General features: G+C 43.0%; 1 protein-coding gene across 1 annotated transcript; it reads right to left on the bottom strand.

Annotated features, from left to right (window-relative positions):
* Window positions 1–201: 201 nt before the first annotated feature.
* On the bottom strand, window positions 202–14,916 carry LOC144473395 (serine/threonine-protein phosphatase 4 regulatory subunit 1-like). Its single transcript, XM_078187228.1, has 8 exons — window positions 14,716–14,916; window positions 14,288–14,425; window positions 6,009–6,179; window positions 5,037–5,320; window positions 4,715–4,904; window positions 3,532–4,353; window positions 3,149–3,410; window positions 202–3,043 (listed from the first exon to the last, which is right to left on the bottom strand). Exons 1-8 carry the CDS (start codon window positions 14,914–14,916, stop codon window positions 2,856–2,858), a joined length of 2,256 nt encoding a protein of 751 aa, XP_078043354.1. The 3' UTR covers window positions 202–2,855.
* Between the last annotated feature and the right edge of the window lie 8,518 nt (window positions 14,917–23,434).

Consider the following 23,434-nt stretch of genomic DNA (forward strand, 5'->3'; position numbering starts at 1 on the left):
TTCAATCGCTGTCTTACAAACTAACATGCGCGCGACTACGTTTCTACAAATCGCCGACGATTCTCCAGGACATCTGGTAGAAGTAGTTAGTTTTTCAGCGCGTCGAATACGTGAACAAGACCCGGAGAACAAGGAAAAAACGACTTCTCATTTTCTTTTACTAGCTTACAAACTAAACGGCAGCAGGTTCAAGATTTCCTTAAACCGCGCGGTAATTATTTCTACATATCGGAGCATTTGAGTTGTATCGATGGCAACGTACGAGTCGCAGTGCTTAAAATTAATTCTGTTCGGTTTCGTGGCGAATATCTAAAAGAATGCGGAACAAGTGTGGAACACCAGTTCTCATTCTTTCGGTGTATTAATATCTAGGTTCTTACGAATCGAACGGCGAACGCGTAAATTGTCGCGGCGTTTCTTAATACTATCGGTTGGCGCGCGAACAAGTAAAAGTCACGGAACGAGTACAATCGATTTGTCATTCTTTTACGAACTAAATACCGCGATTTACCGAGGACTCCCGCCGTTATCGCAGAGCTTTCGCACCTAAAACAAATTTTAATTGTTCAACTACGAGCCCGTCAAAGATGCAGGACATGCGAGAAAACGGATTCTCATTCTTTCACGGGCTCTCTGTTTATTGGAGACGATTCCTTGAGTCGCGTTGTACATTGCTGCAATTTTCTGGAATCCTGAAAATAGGATACGTAAAAACTGCAGGAACAGATACATGAGTCGATGAGATTTTACGTGCAGCATCACCTCGAAGGTTTGTCCACACGGCCTCCATAGGCGCGGGATTGGGATACGCCCAATCAGCGCGTTCCTGCGTACGCAGAAACAGATACAATATTATTACATTAGGTTACTTTGCTATCTTACTGTCTAAACGGGAGTTTTTTACGAATCGCACGCGTAATTATTAATTACGTTCTTATTAAGAGCTCAAGTTTCATACAAATCGTGCACGATTCACCGAGACACACTCGGTATACCGTGGGATTACTACAACTAATTAAGTTTTAGCGATTCAGCGCGAATACGTAAAGGATGCAGAACAGGTGAAAACGAGTTCTCGTTTCCTTTACTGACTTATTAACTAAATGGTCTGTGTTATAGTCCTCGTGCGACCAAAAGGCACGGTTTTGCGTACATTCCCCCTCCCACTAGCTGCGACAGTGGGACAACCAGTAGTAGGGGAAATGTGAACGCAAAGGTGCCTAATTGTCGCGCGAAGACTATATACAGTATACCCTCTCCCCAACTGCCTTTCGACTTGTAAATAAAAATGGACAACCCGGGAAAAGACGAAACGGTTGTTCGAGTCTCGCATCTTCGCTGCTATAGTAAACGAGCAGCGAGGCTCGAATAACCGCGTCTTCTCGTCGCAAATTATTCATTTTTGTTCACTAATTGAAGGACAATTGGGGAGAATGAACTATCCCACTGATCGCGTACGATTCCCTGTGACGTCTCCCGGTATATCGCGATCTTTCTATACTAAAACTATTACACTTGAGCGAATCGTCGCTTTCGAGTAACCAAAAGATAACAAGAACTAGTGAAAAAAAAGGTCCTCGTTCCTTTCAGCATCTTATTATCTAACTTGGAATTTGTTTGCCTTTAAAAGCGCCCGATTCTCCGGAACATATCCGGTATATCGCGGCGTTGCTATATTTACTAGTTTATAGTCTTTGCTCGGACACGCGAAAGATATATAGAACAAGTTAAAACTGAGTTTACATTTATAGACGAGTTTACGAGCGATTACTTGTGTATGTGTCCGTCGATTCTCCAGAACACCTGAAGAATCGAGGCGTGTATATCTATGCTTAAATTGTTGCAGTCTCTTTGTGGGACGCGCAAAAGATGCAGAACAGGTGAAACCGAGTTCTCGTTCTTTCCGCATCGTACTATCTACCGAATAGTTAGACGAGGTGCCTTTGTATTTATATATAAGTATATAAAATGTCCCGATATATAGCTGTTTCAAACGCGGATGAAATCGATAGCTTTGGACATGGTACGCGGAAAGGCAGCTAGTAAAGAGGGAGAATGTAAACGCAAATTAGTGCTTTATCGTCGCTCGAAGACTATACTTTTCTAGCAATCACGCAGGTAGTACATCGCGACAGTTCTATGTTAGAGACTATAGGATCGATTCACGACCGAACAGCTATACATTGCGACGTTTCTACACTTTGACCGATAAAACGCGTTAAAAACTGTAGACAGATCGAGTACAAACGAGTCCTCATTTGTTTGCTATCTTATTATCTAACCACGAGTTACTTTTCGAAAAAATCGCGCACGCTTCTCACCGGCACGCCCGGTATATATCGCGGAGTTTCTGTATTTACAGGGTATATAATTCATTGACGAGCAGGCGAAGGATACGGAGAACAAGTAGAACACAGTTCCCATTCTTTTGATGTCTTACTATCTAATAGGATGTTACTATTCGGTCGATCGCACGGAATTCGTCGGAACACCTTGTATATATATAGCGGCGTCGACGAGCGGCCGCGCGATGACAATTTACCAAAGAACAAGAGATCTCTCGTCGATGGCAGTATACCCAATTAGTAACATCCGGCTTGTCCAGCGGGACCACTTACATATACAAATTGATCACAATGGTAAACGCACACATGCCCGCGATTACTAAACACGCATACGTTAACTCGTTTTAGGACAGCCGCGCACACACTCTTATCATAATTGCGTAATGTCTTTCGACCGTGATACTCTCTTGCAATCCGTCTTAAAGTTTAAAGGGCTTTAGAAAAAACGTTCGTAGTACCTTGGTCGTCGACAACAATAAATCACACATGTTTTTTTTATTTGATCCGCGTCTATCTGGACTCCGTGAAATAGTAGATCTGTTGCCTGGGCGGCTCCGTTTTACTTTCCGGCAACTTGTTCACCACCGTGGGACTATCCTCGCCGCTGACCACTATTCGAACGTCCCTGTCCGGGTCCGTTCGCATTTCTCGCAGCCTTTTCTCCACCTCGTCCATCTCGTCTCTGCCCAACCAATCCGCTAAAAATTATATAGAAATAATTAAACCACGGAACATATTATACAAGCTGTCGGCGTTAACGACCGTTGAACAGTCTACGAGATTTATCATCGGAGATTACTTACGTCCAGCGGGAATGTTTTTGAGCGATCTGACCACCGCCAATCTCACGTTCGGCACCTTGTCTCTGGACAGCTTCAACAGGACCGGTAACAATTCTAAACGGAACTTCTTCGCGCTGATTGCGTTGCTGGATATCAAGTGACCGCACAACATGGCGAACGTTTGACGTCGGACCCAAATTTCGGCGTACAAATCCAGGGAGCATCGCAGCTCTTGGAATATTTCTTTCTTGTGCTGCGACAGGTATGCCACAATTTTCGCGACCTGTGTGTACAATGAATTTTCGATTAGGTACAGTTCAATAAGGCAAAGCTATTCTTCCGATGTTACTTAATCCTCGCATGCGAGAAAGTCTACACTTATAAAAAATGATAGAAATTCGTACCAAGGCGAATCCCACGTGCCTGACGGCGGCGACTTTGTCGTTGATGAGATCGAACGACAGCGGCGCGATGTAGATTTCCACGTCGTCCGGTTTGAACAAAGTGACCGCCTCGACCAGCTGGGTGGCCAACTCCTCCCGGAATCTCCAGTTCCATATGTTATCAGTCTCGAGGAAATCCTTCATGTTCGGCAGGTATTGGGTGCGATCGTGCGGCTCGAGGAGAGTCAAGAAAGTGGCGAGGTTCTTCAGTATGCCTATCCTGACCTCGTCCAGGTCTTTGATGAAGCCGTAGTGTATAGGCAAGAGCTCGTCCGACGTGAGCTCCTGGCCCAAGATGGCGGCGATCTCGTGGATGCCGGAGGCGACGGTGCGCCTCACTTTGTACTCCTTCGCCATCGCCAGCAGGTGGTAAGTCTGCCTGAGCCAAGGCCACTGTTTCTTCCCTAGCGCGAGCACGACCGCGGGGAAGCTGAACGCGCAAAGATGCGGGTAATCGCCGCCCGTGTCCAAGCTGTCGTCCGGCCCGGCCATCGAGAGAAACGAGTCGATCAGATACTTGGGGACGATCTTCTGGTCATGGACATTGAACTTGTCGAAGTCGCCCGTCCCGTATTTCTCCTCGTTGAACAGCTCGGCCCACGTGTACGTTTTGCTCGCGTTCCCGTTCCCCATTTTCCGGCTGCCGCTGTTCCGCACCGTCGACTTCTTCGCGGCCTCGACCAACTCGTCGTCGGGCGTCAACATGTCCGGCGCCGTGTAATAGTACAAGAACGAATTGTACATATCGATGTTGTCCACCTTCATTTTGTAGTATCTGTGTATCTGTGGAAGGAGAAGATACGGTTTCAATGAGACTGAACAGGTAGTGTTAATAACTTGACTAGTTCTCGCATGGGTCAACATTTATTTTTGATCTATTATTTTATAGAGTCGACGGGCTCTTTACAAAGAATTTTATCTACGTACATGCTTGCAAGGTAATGTCAAGCTCAATATTAAAATTAACAAAATTATGTCAAGATTGTGTCGAGATTATAATTTGACATTTTCAAAGAACACATCGAGTTCTAATACAATGAATAAGTAAACGAAAAATCAGAGGCATGCGAATAAAGGGAAGTTCAATCTATTTTTGAGCAGAACAATTTCTGGAATGACTTGGCGGCATAAAAGCGAGTTGTACCTTTAACTTGCATATGTTGAGCATTAAGTTGTCCTCCGGCATGTCCTCCGGCTCCTCCTCGTAAATTGGTTTCTCTACTATCACAGACGAGTTGCAGTTTTCCTTAGAGCTAGGGTTGTTCCTCGTGTCGAGGGTGCAGCTTCGTACTCGGCACGTCGTCGGGAAGATGTCCTCGTACGTGTACTTTATACTGTGGAACACCGTCGATTCGTTAATTAGCAAAGAGAGAAATAATCGCGGAAGCAGCGACGGGGGTGTTACGGGGAAGAGCGTGCGAGCGCGCATCGCTTTTGTCAGGTTATGTCGTCGCTTTTGTCCGTACCTGTGACCGTTATCTTGCCGCCTGGTGAACTCGAGCTCGCCCTGGCCATTGTACGTGATGTGGGTGAATTGTTCCGCGAACGTGGATATAAATGGTCCCAGAATTTGGAAGGCAGTGATTCGCACCCACTTCGACTCGTCGTTCAGGTGAGCGGCGAGGAGATCGGCCAACAGCAATTGACGGTGGCGGCGCGCCATGCAACAAGACACCGACATCATCACGTCGACGCACGCTTTACGGATGCCCCATAATTTGTCGCAGCTCAGGTCCACGTAGATCGGTAACTGCGGGGAGAAGAGAAGATCAATACGATTTTATAAGGATAACTTAATTATTTTATGCAAATTTAATTATTTTATACAAATTTGATTGTTTTATACAAATCTCATTATTTTATACAAATTCGATTATTTTATGCAAATTTCATTATTTTTTACAAACTTGATTATTTCATACAAATTTAATTACTCTATACAAGCATAACTTGCGAATTTTTATTCGAATATCTATACTCGTCTGTTTTAATTGCAAAATACCGTGGCGTCGCAAAAGATCGTTCTTTAATTATTTTATCGTGTTAAAAGTATTCTAACGCTAATCAACTGCTTTACAGCAGTTCGTATTAAATACAAAATTCATTTCGCATTAAAATGAAAACGAATACGTTGGAGAACGCGTTAAATATTTTGCATTCGATCTACTTATTTTAACGGCAAACGTTTAAAATGTTTGAAATTTTTCAAAATCCTTTTCAATTGTTTGTAATTTTTTAGTGTTCGAATTTTTTTTAAATATTCGAAATTTTTTAAAGTGTTCGAAATTTTGTAAAATCTTTGAAATTTTTTTAAATGTTTGAATTTCTTTTAAATATTTGAATTTCTTTCAAATGTTTGAATTTCTTTTAAATGTTTGAGACATTTTAAAATATTTGAAATTTTTTTAAATGTTTAAATAGAACAAGCGATAACTTACCAAGTCTCTGATCAGCGTTCTCTTGGTGACGACCGTGCACATCTCCGGGAACCGAAGTATCGTGATCCTCCTAATGCAGAACTCCTCGTCCTGGCACAGGGCGATGTATCTGTCCAGGAAAAGCTTCTCGGTCGCCTCTTTGCCGATCAGCGGAGCTATCTCAATCATGAGCTGCAGACGGACACAATTGAACGATACATTCTCAAAGATCCGAAACTGTCGAGAGCTTCGACGTGAGAGAGAGAGAGAGAGAGAGAGAGAGAGAGAGAGAGAGAGAGAGAGCTGTTCAACGTGTTGCGCACGAGGACAGAAATTATCAGGGGCGAACCGAGGACAATGGCGGCCCATAGCCTCAATTCAAATATATATATATTTGAGATAAATATTCGTCCAGTCGCCGCAAAGAAGCTCGCTTCCTCGTCCACCGCGGGACACGTCGACCAGCTGTCTGTTCTCTCCAGAGCAGCTAAAACCGAAAATCAGCGAAGAAAGAAAGCGAACGGAGGAAACGAGAAAAGGATGTAGCAGCGTGCCGATTCTCCGCGAATCTCTTAGAAATAAAACAAAATTAAAGGTTTTTCTCGTCCGGGTTCGTCACTCCCCCGGTTCTCGCGCGACTTTTTCGCCGTCGTTTTGCTACGCTCTGCGGCGTGTCCCCGTGCGTGCGTTGATTCGGATGGATCTCTCTCGTCCGGCCATGGTAAACGAAGACATAAATCGCGCCGTACCGCTCATCAAAGCTGGCTGTGATACGAGTCCAAGCCACCACATCACAACCACTCTGATGGGAGGAACAGTCGAACTTCGCGCGTCGCCGAACACCTGGAAAGAAATATTCACACAGCAGGAGGGGGGCGCAGAATCGAATCGGATCGGAGGACAATGACGACGATGATGCTGCTTCTCACATCTGTTATGATCGATCATCAAATTCGGCCGGAATCATCGAAAGCCTGTCGCATCGATCGCCGCCACGATTTTTCGAGAACCGTGCGCGTCTTGGCGCCCGCATACGCGCGCGCTGCGCGTCCCCCCTCGTCGAAATCAGTGGGTCATTGTTCAACGATGAAATTAATCGTTCGCTGGGGCTAAGAGGGGGGAGGGGGGGGGGGGCGCACGGGAGCACAGAAAGTGAATCATCGTGGAACGAGAACGCGATAGATGCGTCTCCCCGACACAAGCATCCCAAAGGTTCACGATCGATTCCCGCGCACTCGTTTTACCACGCGCGCTAATGCTCCATACATTTTGCAAGACGAGTTGTATTATTGAGCGTGTCGCGACCATTGGAAATCGGCGATACGATTTTCACCGGGGAAAACGTACGTTGCAGCGAGTGCGTGAATCGGTTGAAAGTAGCCCTAACCTCTTTGTTGAAGGGAGTGTGTATGTAATAGAGTATAGTGGAATAATTTACTTATATTTATTTATCAGAGATTGATAAATATTTCTAGCCTGATATTTATTATCGATATTTAATATTTCTAGAAAAATTTAATATAATTATAACTGCTGCACCTGCATTTTTACAACGCTCTTAATTACTCCTCCTGACGAAAGAAACACGAGCGAACATAACCCCCATTTTATATTATTATTTTATTATCACTATCATCGCTATTGTAGTAAATTTTGCGTAGAAATATCCAAAGCGAAATTATTTTAGTAGGTGACAGAACAATTTTAGTGGTGCCTCAGAGTCTCCACTCGAGTGCAAAAGGTTAAAAAATTGTTAATAGCTATTATCCGTTGTATGAGCCATAAAATACGATTTTATAATGTATAAAATACTGCAGGTTATATAATAATGGAAACACTGTAAGTCTGAACGAAATATTTTGGATTTCCAGTTAAAATGGCTCCGGACTGGATTAAAGGATTCAAAAAGGAATAGTGCTCATTGTACCGAAGTATATAAAAACATCAGCTTTTCGAAACAACGACAAATATTGATCTCACTTTTTCTTAGTAAAAATCGATCTTTCCCAAAAATGTTCCCAAATATCCACCGAGCAGATTATTATTATTATTTACTTATAAACAGACTGTAGTCCTTTTCACATGAAATTATCCACGAAAAGAAAAGCAAACATAATATACAATGACGACGAAGGGACGAAGATGAAAGAGAAGAAACCGCGAGAGAGACATTGAATCGAAGTTCGACGCCGAGTCGAATCGGGAAAAGGGTCGGGACGACGGTAATCCGAGCCGTTCGGGATCGCTCTGCTGCGGGATAGAATAAAATTATTAGACGTTCCCAGAAAGCGGGACGGGAGTGGGGGGCGGAGAGGGGGGGCTCGTGTTACGAGGAATCGCGCGGGAGAGAGATCGTGTATCGAGACGGTGGCCCCGATGATGTCCGCGTCGCGGATCCGTGAGAGGGAAGAGACCCTGAGAAACTGTGCGCGCGCGCGCGCAAAGCCTAGCGAACCTTTCCCGAAAGCGGAAACCGCGCGAGGAACTCGCTTTAATCGCCGTATCGGGCCGCGATCGGAAGTGCTCTTCTTGGAAATCGCTCGCTCGCCGCGGAATCCAACCGCGATCTATTAGGGTGTCTCATACGTTCTTTCCGCGCCGCGCGCTGTCTACGATCAATTCTTTTTTTCTTTTTTAAAGATTCTAGGATAAATTTAACGATCGAAAAGCTGATCTTTTTTATGATCCAACTCTTTGCACTCGAACGGTGACTCTGAGGTGCCGCTAAAATGTTCTACCACGTTCCAAGATTATTTTTATACCAACTTGGATTTAATAAATTGTTAGGTTATGTTGGGTTATTGGTAGGAGTCGCAAGAATCAACTTAAATTTATAATATATAATATGTATAATATAAGTAGTTTCAAGTAGACATAACCTGACAATTTTTAGTACACTGTATAGAACAGTTGCTTCAATAAAGTAACTTATTAAATCGTGTTTTATTTTTACAACTCTTGCAATTGTGGAATGAAAAACCTGGTTACTCGACCATGGCAGGAACATAACCGTACACATTCGTGAACGTGAATTCTACATCATTCCTTACCATCGTGACACAACGTTGACACAAAACAATATAACAATTAAAATGCTGTATTCCAAACGCTCGTATAGAACCCGACATATTATAATAGGACGTCAATACCAAAAACTAAATCTACCTATCTCGTGAAAACATTGACCGCTAACGCGTCCACTTAAATGTCCCCCATAAGACGCTATATTCCGCGCAGCCGTGCGTCGGTGGCGGAAGGGTGTCGCCGTCGAAAGTCGTCGGGCGCGTCTCGGCGCAGCGCTCATCAAAGCTGGCTGTGATATGATCGTTTCCATCAACATATCACAACCACTTTGTGAGCGATGCCACACGAGCTTGTTCCTCAATCCCGGCGCGGCCCTTTTTCTCCTAGGGCATAGCGCATCTCTCGACCCTGGGTAATTAGCCGGTCGTCGCAAAGAACGGCGATCCAAATCGTCAAAAATGGCTGTGATATGAAATCATGGTTAGCAACACGCCACAACCAATTTGACGATTGGATCGCGTTCCTCTCCTCTCCTCTCCTCTCTCTCTCTCTCTCTCCACCTTGGATTCTGTCGGGCAGCTTCCGCGCTGTCTTCTCGCGCGAGGACGATCGAAGAGAGGGAGGGAAGACGGACGAAGCGGGCGCGTGCAACGGTAGTCGTAAAAACGATATAGAGTAATCGTGATCGTCGTCGTAGTCTCTCGTTCGTTCCTATTTCTCGTGTATCTGGGTCTCTATCCCCGTCTGCCTCGTCGTGGCGGCCGTGGCGGCCGCGGGGCGCGGCCGATTATTAATTAAGCGGGCACTAAGTGCACTCGATGACGGCGCGCACCACCACACACAGTATATACACGCCGCTTCTCTCTCCCCGACGATCGATTCTGCGGGTCAATCTCATCAAAATGGCTGTGATATGACTCGAAACATTCCACAACCAATTTGATGTATCGGACCGCAAAAGGTATTTTCATTTCGGTGCTCGATGCAACGTTTCTATCGCCTCTCTCTCTCCCTCTCTATCTCTTTAGCTTTCTCTCTCTCTCTCTCTAGGTTTCTCTTCTATTTTTCACTTTTTCTCTTGCTCTGTCTCTTCTTCGCGTCCGGATCACGAGTCTCGTTTCCATGCTCCCTCAATTCCGAGGGATACACGTTTGGCTTCCCGGACTCTCCGGTAATTATTTCCACGTCCCTCTCTCCCTCCTCTCTTTTTCACTCTCTTCTATCTTCTCTCTCTCTCTCTCGCTCTCTCATTCTCTATATCTCGATCCTTTTTTTCTGTTCGCTGAATTCCTCCGGTGAGTCGCGCCGTGGACGGACACAATTTTGCTCATCAAAGCTGGCTGTGATAGTCGATCTCTATGACAAACCAACTTTGATGGTAAAAGCATGTCCCTTGTCGCGTTTCTTCCTGGTCCTTGCCGGAACGTCCTCTTCTTTTTTCTTCTATTCTATTCTCGCCCTCGCACACACATTCTTTCTCTCTTTCTATCTATCTTTCTATCTCTAACTCCCGCTCATTCTTTCTCTATTTCACTCTAACTCTCTCTAAATTTCTCTAGCCCCCTCTAGATCTATGTAGCTATCTCTACATTTCTCTAGCTGTCGCTATATCTCCCTAGTTCTCTCTATATTTTTCTATCTCTCTCTATATCACTCTATATAACTCTATATCACTCTATATAACTCTATATAACTCTATATCAGTCTATATCTCTCTATATCACTCTATATCTCTCTAGTTCCCCCTATATCTATGTAGCTCTCTCTATATTTTTCTATCTCTTTCTCCGCTCTATACCACGCTATATCACTCTAAAAGTTATCTCTACATTTTTCTATCTCTCTCTCTATATATCACTCTAGCTCCCTCTATATCTATGTAGCTCTCTCTATATTTTTCTATCTCTTTCTCTATATCTCTCTATCTCCCTCTATACCACTCTATATAACTCTATACCACTCTATATCATTGTATAACTCCCTAGCGCTCTCCCTCTCCATATCTCTCTAGCTTGCTCTAGCTCCCGCTCTCATTCATTCTATAGTCCTGACTCTCATTCATTCTATAGGCCGCTTACTCGACATTCCCCGAGCATTATCAACCGCCGGCTAGTTTCACGGTATGCCGGGCATCGCTAACGAATAATCTTTTTCATCCCGAATTCGCTGGCGAGCGTCGATGCACAACGGACGCCGGATGAAAGACAAGATAGTGAGACGCGATAGCGTGAGAACATCTCACTACCTATGTCTTTCAGACGGAATCCGTCCCAGAGACGGGCGAACAAACGTGCACGCACAATCGAAACGTGCACGATCGATGTGCGCTACGGGTTTCTTGTTGTTTTTTTTGGTTTTTTTTTCGGTCGCCGGTGCGTGCACACGTGCTCTGTTCGAAATTGGCGCGGAATCGAACGGTTCTAGGTTATAATAATAGGAGATTTTCTCTTCTTTCTCTTCGATGTTATTTTATGGTAATAAGAACAGTCGTAGTTATGAGTAATTATTGAGGGTTTTTTTTTGAGTTCGCGGGTAGGTTACTCTTGTCGGATATACGTCAGATATTCGATGATCGCTTGATGTATAGTACCATGCGGGACGCGGTATATATGTATATCGGTGTATTTATAGAGGTTTATAATATAGCGTGGCTTTGCTTCGACGAACAAATATTGATGCGTGGTGTAGAATTGTTGTTCGAAATAATACGGTTGTCCGAAAGTGAATTAAGTGTTGGCACGTGGTATAGGAAGAGGGTAGTTTCAATTCAACCCTTAATGTACCGTAGTCTTGTAAATTGGTAATTAATAGATCGATTGCAATTGAAAATCAATTGTGGTTGTAAATTAATTATGATGGTAGAGCTATCGTTATTGTAAACAATTATTATTGTAAATCAATTGTGATCGCAAATCAATTATTATTGCTAATCAATTGTGATCGTAAGTCAAATATTACTATAAAACAATTATTATTGTAAATCAATTGTGATCGTAAATCAAATATTACTATAAATCAATTATTATTGTAAATCAATTGTGATCGTAAATTAATTGTTCGAAATGTAATTTGAAATGGAATTTCCAGTTTAATGAAATTAATATAGTTCGAAACTGTTCTTTATTAATTCGATGCGCGTGCGGGATTAAAATCAATTTCTATAAATCGAAATCACTTCAATCAAATGCTACGCAATTTTCCAAGTGTACTGCGAAACATTTTTTTATTTTTTTAACATCGATGGATTCCGAATTTTAATTAATTATTTCTTTCTCTATGAAATGATTGGAATCAATATTGCGCTGTACATTTACTGGATTAATTATAAGATTAATTGCAAGATTGAGTATGAGATTAATTGCAATAGTAACTGCGAGATTAATTGCAATAGTAACTGCGAGATTAATTGCAATAGTAACTGCGAGATTAATTGCAATGGTAGGTGCAAGATTAATTATAATAGTAACTGCAAGATTAATGATAACAGTAACTGCAAGATTAATTATAATAGTAGCTGCAAGATTGGCTGTAAAATTGACTGCAATATTAACTACAATATTATTTACAAGATTCTTTTTACAAAATTGGCTGCAAGATTGACAGCAGAATTAACAACAATATCAACTGTACGTTTAATTATAAAATTAACTGAAACGTTAACTACGACATTAACTAAAAAATCAATGACAAGATTAGCTACTAAATTAATTACACGACTAATTGCCACATTAATCTTACAAATAATCCTCTCAACCAAATTTAGATTCACAGAAAAAAAATTCACGCTTCCTTCCTTCTCGTCATTATCACCGCCAAACCTTTACTGAACAGATTTTAGAAAAATCAAATAATAATTTGTACGCCGTAGAAACGCCAAAATTCATTTTCAGGACAATCCACCATTCGTGCGCGCGCAGCCAACTTTATTCACTGATAACTCGCAAACGAAGCCGCGGATTGCATTTTCGCTAAATGAAAAAGTTACTTGAAACGATCACGGGTACCCTCCATTTCCCCTCCACGGGTCCCCTGAAATCGGTTGCAGCCGCGCTATGGGGGAACAGATATAAACGCTTGGAGGGAGGGGGAAGAGAGATTACGGTATCTCTCGTCCACGGGGTGGTTCGTAACTCGGAAGAGACTAACGTGCGCCGGGAACGGTGTAGTAACGTTATAGTATAGTAACGGTATAGTATAGTAACGTTATATAATATAGTAACGGTAAAGTATAGTAACGTTATATAGTATAATAACGGTATAGTATAGTAACGTTATATATTATAGTAACATTATATAGTACAGTAACGTTATATAGTGCAGTAACGTTATATATTATAATAACGGTATAGTATAGTAACGTTATATAGTATAATAACGGCATAGTATAGTAACGGTACAGTATCGAACGCGATTACATTATATATTTATTTTTCGCGATTCCATTACATATTTCTATCGAAGCAGAACTATTCGCGCGAGTCCATAAATAACTTCCGACGCGGTTAGGCGACGATCTATTGTTCGTATTTGCACGATGCGAGTCATCGGGAACGAGGGCGCGTTTTCGCTGTATAGGCGACGGGGGTGTGTACGTGTAAAATAAATAAAATGGGAAAACGAAAAAAATAAATAACACAAATATACAAGAAAAAGAGTAAATAAAAAAGAGGGAGTATACAGCGTAAATGTTTGACGAAGGAAGTTATTTGTGACTCGGGCTAACAGAGAAACATATTCAGAGCGCAATAATTATATTTTTAAACGAGTGGATAGAAAAAGTGTTCGCACAAATAATCATAAAATGAAGAATAGAAGGAGAAGAGAAATGGGAGATGATGGAAAAATAGAAGAGTAAAATGAGAGAGAGTAGAAAGAAAGATGTAAGAGTAGAATTAACCCTTTGCACTCGAAGCTGTTTTAACTGTAAATCTAAAATAATTTTCGTGGTTTATAGTATTTACATTTCACGTGACAAAGTGAATTTTATTCCCATAAAATCGATTCTCGTGACTCTTACCAACAGTTTTTTTAACAATTTTTTAAATCTAAACATTGTTATGGTATAAAAATTATTTTGGAAGGTGGTAGAACGAAATTTAGTGGTGCCCCAAAGTCACCATTCGAGTGCAAAGGGTTGCAAGAGCGCAAATAGTCAAGAAGAAGGAAAAATATGAGAGTAGAATATCAAAGTGAGAAGAAGAGGAGAGAAAACGATGAATGCGAGTGGAACAAAATTGCGAACAGGACGAGAAAGAAAATCGAAAATGCAGACTTACGGTGATGGCCCTGTTAAGGTAATCGGCGGACCTACAGAAGGTGTCGATGAGGGGGCAGATTTTCGCCTCGATCGTGTTGGTGTCCAGGAATCCCCTCTTTATTAGCACCATCATCGCTTCCTCGGCCGTCAGTCGTACCTGGTCACCGGCGGGGGGCAAAAAAGGAATCGGTCAATGAGGGGCCCGGTGAATTCTCTCGGGGGCCGGCCGATTTTTTTCACGGTGCCCAACAACGCTCTCTCCTCCGCCGGGAAAACGATTTCCGCGCGGTTCCCTCGGCACCGGGAACGGCTCGCCGAAAAGATCATTCTGGACCGGCGCGCGGCTTCAGTGAGAGAGATCGTAATCTGGCAGAGAGAGATAGAGACGGGGGGGGGGGGGGCACATACGCGGCCGCGTGCAACGGGAACTGCACGCAAATTATTCACCTGATTGTCCGAGTCCTGCAGGTATTTTATAACGAAGTCGAGCAGATGATCGTGGAGAATATTGCCGAACAGATGGGGCGCCTCCTGGCAGATCGCCACCATCTGTGACACCTCTTTCACCAGGTTGGACCGTTCCCGGATATCTGGAAAACAAATCTCTGTTTCGGTCACTGCGGTCGCCGATCGACTATGCTGCAACATGGCCGGGGGAGGAGGGGGGAGGACGGAAACAACCGATCGTTTTGTACGCAGATGTAGCAGCGTTTCAACGAATGTCGCGAAAGTTTATTTCAAGCGTGGACGGGGCACGATTTAACCCTTTGCACTGATATTGTTCTTTCACCATTTAAAATAATTTTTATAGCAACGATGTTTAATTTTAGAAAATTTATTAAATATGGCACCGTTGGCATGAGTCGCGAGAATTAATTTGGTATATATGAAATACACTTCGTCGCTCAAAATGAAAATACTATAAGACAGAAAAATTATTTTAGATATTTTTGATTTAGGCTTGGCTTTTAACCCTTTGCACTCGTTTGTCCCCTCTCAGGCGACATCGTAATTCTAAACATTAAAGTTTATCAGCGATTTGCAACTATTTCTCGATGTCTACAAATTCATATAAATCGAATATTATTATAACAATATTATATATACAAATATATCGTATACTATATAATAATATAAATGTTTATAAGCGCTGGTAGATATCATCCATGGTGGCGCCGAGTGCAAAAGGTTAATCGTCGACGTCTCGAGAGACAATGAAACTTGGGGCGAACTAAAGAGACACTAAAAAGACTTTTTGTGAGTCACTATGTCGCTGTATATCGCTATGAATACATTGTAACACTTGGATAAATACGATGACGTAACCTTCTTATTTCTAATGTTTTTTATAGCGCGATATTTAGGAAGACATTGTTGTAGATTTAAAGACTTACATTGTATAAATGTATAAGAAGATTCCCGAGATCGTCTGAAGCAACTTTTTCCTTTACAAAAGTGTTCTCCGCGACGTTGTTAATCAGTTATTAACGAAAAACGCTAACCAATGAGAGAAGAGATTGTCTAACGCTGAGCGGCCGAGCCAATTAGCAGAAATAACCTTTCGTTCGCTCATTGGCGCGGCTGTCTTTACATCAGCCGAGCTCGCCTCTCATTGGTCGGCGTTTTTCGTTAATAACTCGTTAACAATGCATCGTAGAAAATTTTTATAAAAGAACGTCTTTTCTAGATTCTAAATTTCCAATTTAATATCCATTACCAAGTTTTCATTTTCACCCTTTTTCCCATTTCTTTCCTATTTTTGGTTTGATTAAAATTTTCACAAGGTACGAATATTGCAGATGCCATGAAACACGAAAAAAGGCACTGAAAACTCGCTTATATCATCGAGGTTAGTCGTGTTAAAAATTATCCACCTTTCGCAGAGATTTTTAAGCGCGACGGGGTTCAAATCTTAACCCACTTGGAAAAGTTTAAGTAATTAGGAGTAACATGGCATAATATTATAATTATTTAGCGACACCAAGTAATGCTTCGCGCGAGCCGAAATTAATCAGTTGTTGATTCAAAGCGTTTACGTCCCTTAAAATCATAGTTATTCCAAGTCTAAAAGAAAAATAAGAATAAGACCAATTCACTACGGAATCTTTCGACAATGTCAAAAAGACGTCATCGGATAAAATCGAAACGAATAACAAAGACAAAATTTAGAGATTTTTTCAAATTAACAGATTTTAACCTGATATAAAAATTCACCCCTGACCAGATGTCTGCGCCATTAACAAATTGTTAACGCCGTCGACACTCGACTAAACAGATTTTAACCTGATATAAAAATTCACCCCTGACCAGTTGTCTGCGCCATTAACAAATTGTTAACGCCGTCGACAATCGACTAAAAGGTCTACGCTTAAAGCGCACACCTCTCGTCTTCTAATTTCTTCGAAAATCTGAAAATAGAGTCTCAATGGTTTATGCAAACCTGACGTGAATGGGTCGGCGGCCTCCGTCGAGCAACAAAGCGAAAACCTTCGACGAACGGTCGTTTCGTTGGCCGTCGCAGAGAGAGAGAGAGAGAGAGAGAGAGAGAGAGAGAGCCCATTCGTGCGCCGAAAGCGAGAAAACAGAGGGGCGGCGGAGGCGCGCGCAGGCGGGGGTCTCTCGACGGCGTTTTCTCGACCTTGGCTCGATTTTTAACCCGCGTGAAGCCACCCGACGACGGTCGGCCGCCCGGTTTCGTGGAAATACCTGAATGGAAAGGGCGCTGCGCGCGCCCGAGCCGCTCGGTCCCCGCTGATTAGAAGAACTCGCACCTTTCGAGGCCGAGGCGGGGACTTCGACGCCCACGAAGAACCAGAATTCCCCAATGGATCATTAGGGAGAGAAGCAGACAGGTGCGCGCTAGGAGAACGCGCCGTGGAGACGACTTTTCCGGAAACGAAATTACGGAGATTCGTTTCATCGAAAATACGATTTGAACGAATGGAAAAAAGAGAGAGAGAGAGAGAGAGAGATCGTATGTGCCACGTACCAGGTACAGGCCGGGGAGCGATCACTCGGCCAAGTGGCAACCCCCGGGACAGCATCGACGCCAATAGACCGCGGGGCCGTCGCCGACGCCCCCGTTGGCATCGCGTCCTTCGCCGCGAGGCGCACGGCTCGGCTCTCTGCACGCCTAGGTTGGCGCAAGTGTACTGGCTGCTCGTCTCCAGGTAAAAGCGCGGGAAAACTCGCGGCGGCGACTCGGGCGGCCTGCTCGTCAGGTTGCTCACGATCTGGGAGAGGCCGAGGGACACGGCCAGCTGCGAGCTGAAGAAGCCGTTCACGTTGCACTGATACCGCGACGAACCGCTCTGTAGGACGCGCGGTGGCACTTGCGACGAAGACGACGACGACGGCGACGAACGGGAGTCGGTCGCGGGACACATCTCGAGACGCGCGCTGAGTCGAACAGCGATGAGAGGCGAGAACACGTTGCTCCGGAAGAGCGTGGGTGCGAGACTGAGGATTCCTCGGCCGCGGGAAACCCATCTTCCCGGCCTGGCCGAACTTTTCCGGAGGAGTGGGGGAAACCGGGGTGGACGCCCCACTCCTGCACGGTAGGGCCCAGCGTTGTTGGAAAGGGGCGAGGGAGAGAGAGAGCCGATGGAAAGTGGGGGAAAAATCCAGCCGACTAATCGGGGCTCTTCGTCCCTTCCAGTCGGTTTTCGCGCCCCTCTTCCGACAATGCCACGGCAATTCGCTCTCTGTGGCCAAAACTATTTCATCGTTGTTTCAAGGTTTAGGGCGCTGCTCTCTCTTTCTCTTTCTCTCTCTCTATGGTTCGACGACGGATTCGTCTCGGTCCCGGTTCACGAAAATTAAGGCGAAAATATGTTTATTATGCCACTGGAACTACCGGCCCTCGGACGCCACTGATGTATGTTCTGCTCTTTTACTGGATATTTGTTTTATGCGGCCAATTCTTTTTCTTTTCTAAGTTATTTATTTTATTTGTGCAATGCTTCTTCTTCTTTTCTATTTATTTTATTTGAGCAATGTTTCTTTTACTTTTCTAATTTATTTATTTTATTTGAGCAATGCTTCTTTTTCTTTTCTATTTATTTTATTTGAGCAATGTTTCTTTTACTTTTCTAAGCTATTTATTTTATTTGAGCAATGTTTCTTTTACTTTTCTAATTTATTTATTTTATTTGAGCAACGCTTTTTTTACTTTTCTGATTTATTTATTTTATGGGGTTCATGTATGTTCTTTATCTTCTCTAATTTATTTATTCAATGTCGCGTATGTTCGATGGAAATTTACCACCCCTTCTGTTATTACAACTGCAGGGTTGAGTATCGAATATATAAAATAGTTTTTAGAGACACTGATGCACAGTGTTTTGCAACAAGATTTAATTTACTTAAATTTTTGTCGATCTTTACTATAATGTATATATCACGCTGAAGATGTTCGTTAACAAATGTGTCGTGAAAACATTTTTATAGTGACAGTAATTGTGCAAGAAAAATTCTGAAATTGCTTCCTTTTACCAGGTTCATTGTTAACATTTTCATAAATCGCGAGCTCTTCAATTATTTCTAACAGAAATCCTCGTTTCGGAAATTTGATGTATTAAAGCGTGAAGAGAAATAAATATTGAACTTTTGTTGAGAATATTCTGTCACCAGATCGTTGCAACTGCGTGAAGAATCGTCGAAAGTTTCGGTTCGCTTAAATTAATAGTTTTCGTTGAATGAAATCTGTGTATATAAATGATTGTAAATAATATTATTGCAAGAATAATTTTCCAAATTTCCACGATTCAAAATTCTTTTAAATGTTAAAATAAAGCCGTCAAAAAAGCGAGAAAATTGTTCAACCCTCCTCTGACATAAATCGAATTATGGCAATTATCCAAATTACCGTTCTTTACCAAAAATTATTATTTTGCGATAAAATCCAAAAAACCATAAAATACTGTACACAGAAAGAGGTCAAAAACTCGAAGTCGTACTCGAAGGGGTAAAAATCAACGACCGTAGCAGTCTTTCCGTCTTCTACCACCGATAGGTAAGAAAAATCGGCGTAAAAAAAGCTAAACGAATAATTCACCGTGTTCTGCGTAGAAAAAGAAGCAAAGACACTGCTGAACGTCCCTTTTTCTCGAGGCTCGTGTGACTCTGACCATAATTGGGGTTCCAGTTTCACAGGTTTCGCCCTGCCGAGCGGTGTGGGCATCCGCCGGGAAGAAGCTCCGCTATTTCGAACGTCACGCGGCAACGGAAGGGTCCCTCCTCTGCCTCGTCAAGAAGAAAAACCGAATTCGCAGAAACGTGAAAGCCTAAAAATTTGGGCCATAAATTACCGGTTTCCCCGGTCCGCTTGCGGCTCCTCTCTCTCTATCTCCGTGAGGCCCCATGAGCCGCGCACGTGCTCGCTTTTCCCTCCGTCCCGCTCTCACCCTGCACCACTCCTCCCCACTCCGCCGCAACCTCCCCCGTTTCCCGTTTCGTTGGGACTTCCACGAGAGCCGCGCGCGGCTCTTCGCTTCCTCGCGCGGACCTGTCCCCCCGCCGCCCTCCCTCCCTCCCTCGCGCGACCCTTCGTCTTCCCCGTCCGCCCTACCCGAGATCTCTCACGGAGGCTCCTTTCTTCTCTCCGTCGCTCGCTCGGCTCGCTCGGCTCCCCCACCGCTCTAACTGCGCTCTACCCCCCACCCCCTCCGGCCGCCGTTTTCCCGAGAACAGCCCCCTGCGTCCATTAATCACCCACCGAGCCTTATCTTGCCCGCCTACTCCGCCCTTGCGCGCCTTCTGTCCCGGACAAGATCCCGCCAAAAATATCCCGCTGCGCTCTCTCTCTCCCTCTCTCTCTCTCTCTCTCTTGCTCTATCCTCTAGGATTAAGCGTCAACGATTACGGCCGAGCACCGACGTCAACTTCTTTCCGGGCCTCTAATCCCCTCGGCACCAGGCGCCTCTCTTTCCCGGGGACTTTCCGGCCGCGTCTTTTCAACGAACTTCCGAAAACTTTCGAAGAATTACAACGTGTTCCGAATTTCGTGCGGCAACGGTTTACCTAGCGCGCGCGTGAGGACTGTAATAAGGGTTACGCGCAGGTACGGACGGAAGCGACAGGTATAAACGGCGGTGTTTTTCCCGTCACGGGGAAGAATCCCTCGGGAGAGCTGTGTGTTCGAAATGCGGCGGCCATTGTTCGCGGCAGCTCTCAATTTATTTTGGATGGGTTCGGGGGCTTCTCGAGTAAATTAAATGACATCGGTAGAATTTAACGCTGGGTTTACGGAGTAATAAAAGCAGCCGTTTTATATTTGTTTGTGAAAGTAACGATTTATTCTAATTATTAATGTAATCGATGAATAAATAATTATAGTAAATATAATCGATAAATAAGCAATAAATTTATCTTTAAAATCTGAATAATGGTACGTTAACGAATCGGTGATCCGTCATTTTGACGGATCCCGTGAATCTAGTGTTAAGCATTTTCGAAGTTCTGTGTTTAAGGTATGACTCGATCGGGGTTGAAATAAGGGGCGCGTTGATTATTCATGCTTTATTTGGGTGGTTATTGGCGATTTGGTTATGTCAATGTTACTAATTGTTTGGTTAGGTGACTCGTTCATTCCGCGTTGCGATAATTGTTTTTCTTTGTTGCTGCATTTATTTGTTCTTTATTGCGGTAATAATTTATTCTTTGTTGCAGTAATTAGTCATTCTTTATTGCAGTAATTATTCATTTATATATTGCAGTAATTAGTCATTCTTTATTCGACTAATTTATTCATTATTTGGAATAATTTTTGGAATAATTGATTCACGTTGCAATAAGTATTTTTTATTCCAATAATCATTTATTCTGTATTACAATAATTATTCATTCTCAACTCGAATGATTTATGCATCGTGCTTCTGGGATAATTATTCATCCTTTATAACAATAAATTATTATTCATCGTTCTTTTGGAATAATTATACGTTTTTTATCTCAGTAATTAATGTCTCTTTATTCGAGTAATTTATTGATTCTTCTTTTCGAATAATCACCGACTCTTCATTCTCTTCACAATGAAATTTAGTTCAATCTAAATTAAGGAAGGTTAGTTTAATTTAAATTAACGAAATTTAATTTAATCTAAATTAAAAAATTTAATCTTAATTCAAATTAAATTAAATTAACGAAATTCAGTTTAATTTAGATTAACGAAATTTAATTTAATCTAGATTAATAAAATTTAACCAAATGTAACTTAATTTAAATTAAATTAAATTAACGAAATTTAGTTTAATTTAAATTAAATTAACGAAATTCAGTTTAATTTAAATTAACGAAATTTAGTTTACTTTAAATTAACGAAATTTTAGCAAATCTAACCTAATTTAAATTAATAAAATTTAGCCAAATGACCCTAATTTAATTCGATTTAACTTAAACCAAGCTTTGACGCAACCAATCGCAACGAAGAAAAATTCGAGGAAATAGAACAGTAAGACGCGGCCGCGCGTTCGACAGAAGGCACACGGGATCGTCGAGCACCCTTCTGCGTCGTAACGCGGCGAACGCAAGCTGCGTTTCCTCATCGTCGCGATAAAAAGGGAGACGACACACGCACGCGCGTCGGATCGTCCGTCAGCCCCCGAGAGTGCGTGCTCTCTCCCCCGAACATCCTTCTCCATGTGGCGACGAGGAAAAGTCGGGAAAGGGAGGGTCGGTCCGGGGGGGAGAGAGAGAGACGGGGGTAATCGGCCGAGAAGGCGCTGCAACTGGCGTCGAAGGGAAAAGGGCGCCTCTCTCTCTCTCTCTCTCTCTTTCTCTCTTCTCGTTCGCCGCGTCCAAAAATACGCGAACGCGGTGAAAAGTGCGCCTGTGTCGCGTGCCCCTCGAATTCTCGGGCCACCCTCTCTCACTCTCCCTCTCTCTCCCTCTCTCTTTCTCTTTCTCTTCCCCCCTTGTCAAGCGGCTTCGATCTGTCCGAGGAAGAGCACACCGGGCACGTGTTCCCCGGCAAGATGTTTCCGTGGATATCGGGCCCGAAAATAGCCGGCTGGCCTGCGCGACGCTCGTCGGATCATGGACGGATCGGGGTGTGCATGCAGCAGCACCTTTCGCCCGACAGTTGCATCCCTCCGGAGACGCGCGATACCCTGTCTGCTTTTATAGGAACGGCCTGTCCCTCTTCTCTCTCTCTCTCTCTCTCTCTCTCTCTCTCTCTCTCTCTCTCTCTCTCTTTCCATCCATCTATCTCTCTCTTTCTAGCTATCTATCTATCCATCTGTCTCTGTCTAGCTGTCTCTCTTTGCCTCTCTATTTCCCTAGAAAGAAATGTAGCCAGAAGGCGTCTCTAAACACCGAAAACACGCGGAACAAATGTCGACTGTCACGCGCCACCCTCGACAAAATCGGCCGCAGTTCGAGACCCGGATATAGCGTTACATCGTTGTCTACCACGATTTTCACGGGACGATTCTATCGTTCACGGTATAGGATGGTATAGGAACGTGCTAAGGACATAACACGGTCTTGGTACGAGGCGCTGAGAAAATTTTGGATGGGACGTTGTCGTCCAAATTCGCGGCGCTTTTGCGTTTTGGTTAACGTGGAATTGATCGTATTTGCAGTAAATTGTTCTTAGCGAAGGAATTATGGTAAATTGTTCTTAGGGAAGGAATTATAGTAAATTGTTCTTAGCGAATCAATTATAGTAAATTGTTCTTAGTGAACGAATTATAGTAAATTATTCACAGTAACTTGTTCATAGCAAATTAAATAATAGTATGGGGCACTTATGTTACCCCGGGGGATGATTTGAAAATAAACTAATTAGTATTAAATTGTTAATATAGAAAACTGTTCATACTACATTGTTCATAATAAAGTATTCACGGTAACTTAGTCATAGAAAATAGTAAATTGTTCATAGTAAATTCTTCCTTGTAACTTATTTACAGTAAATTGTTCATAATAAAATCTTCACTGTAATTTATTCACAGTAAATTAGTCATAGAAAATAGTAAATTGTTCATAGTAAATTGTTCCTTGTAACTTATTTACAGTAAATTGTTCATAACAACATCTTCACTGTAATTTATTCACAGTAAATTCTTCAGGGTAACTTAGCTATAGCAAATTGTTCGTAATAAATTCTTCATTGCAACTTATTCGCCGTAAACTGTTCACAGTAAATTGTTCACGGTAAATCGTC

The sequence above is a fragment of the Augochlora pura genome, chromosome 7, assembly GCF_028453695.1.
Source record: "Augochlora pura isolate Apur16 chromosome 7, APUR_v2.2.1, whole genome shotgun sequence".
Lineage (NCBI taxonomy): Eukaryota > Metazoa > Arthropoda > Insecta > Hymenoptera > Halictidae > Augochlora > Augochlora pura.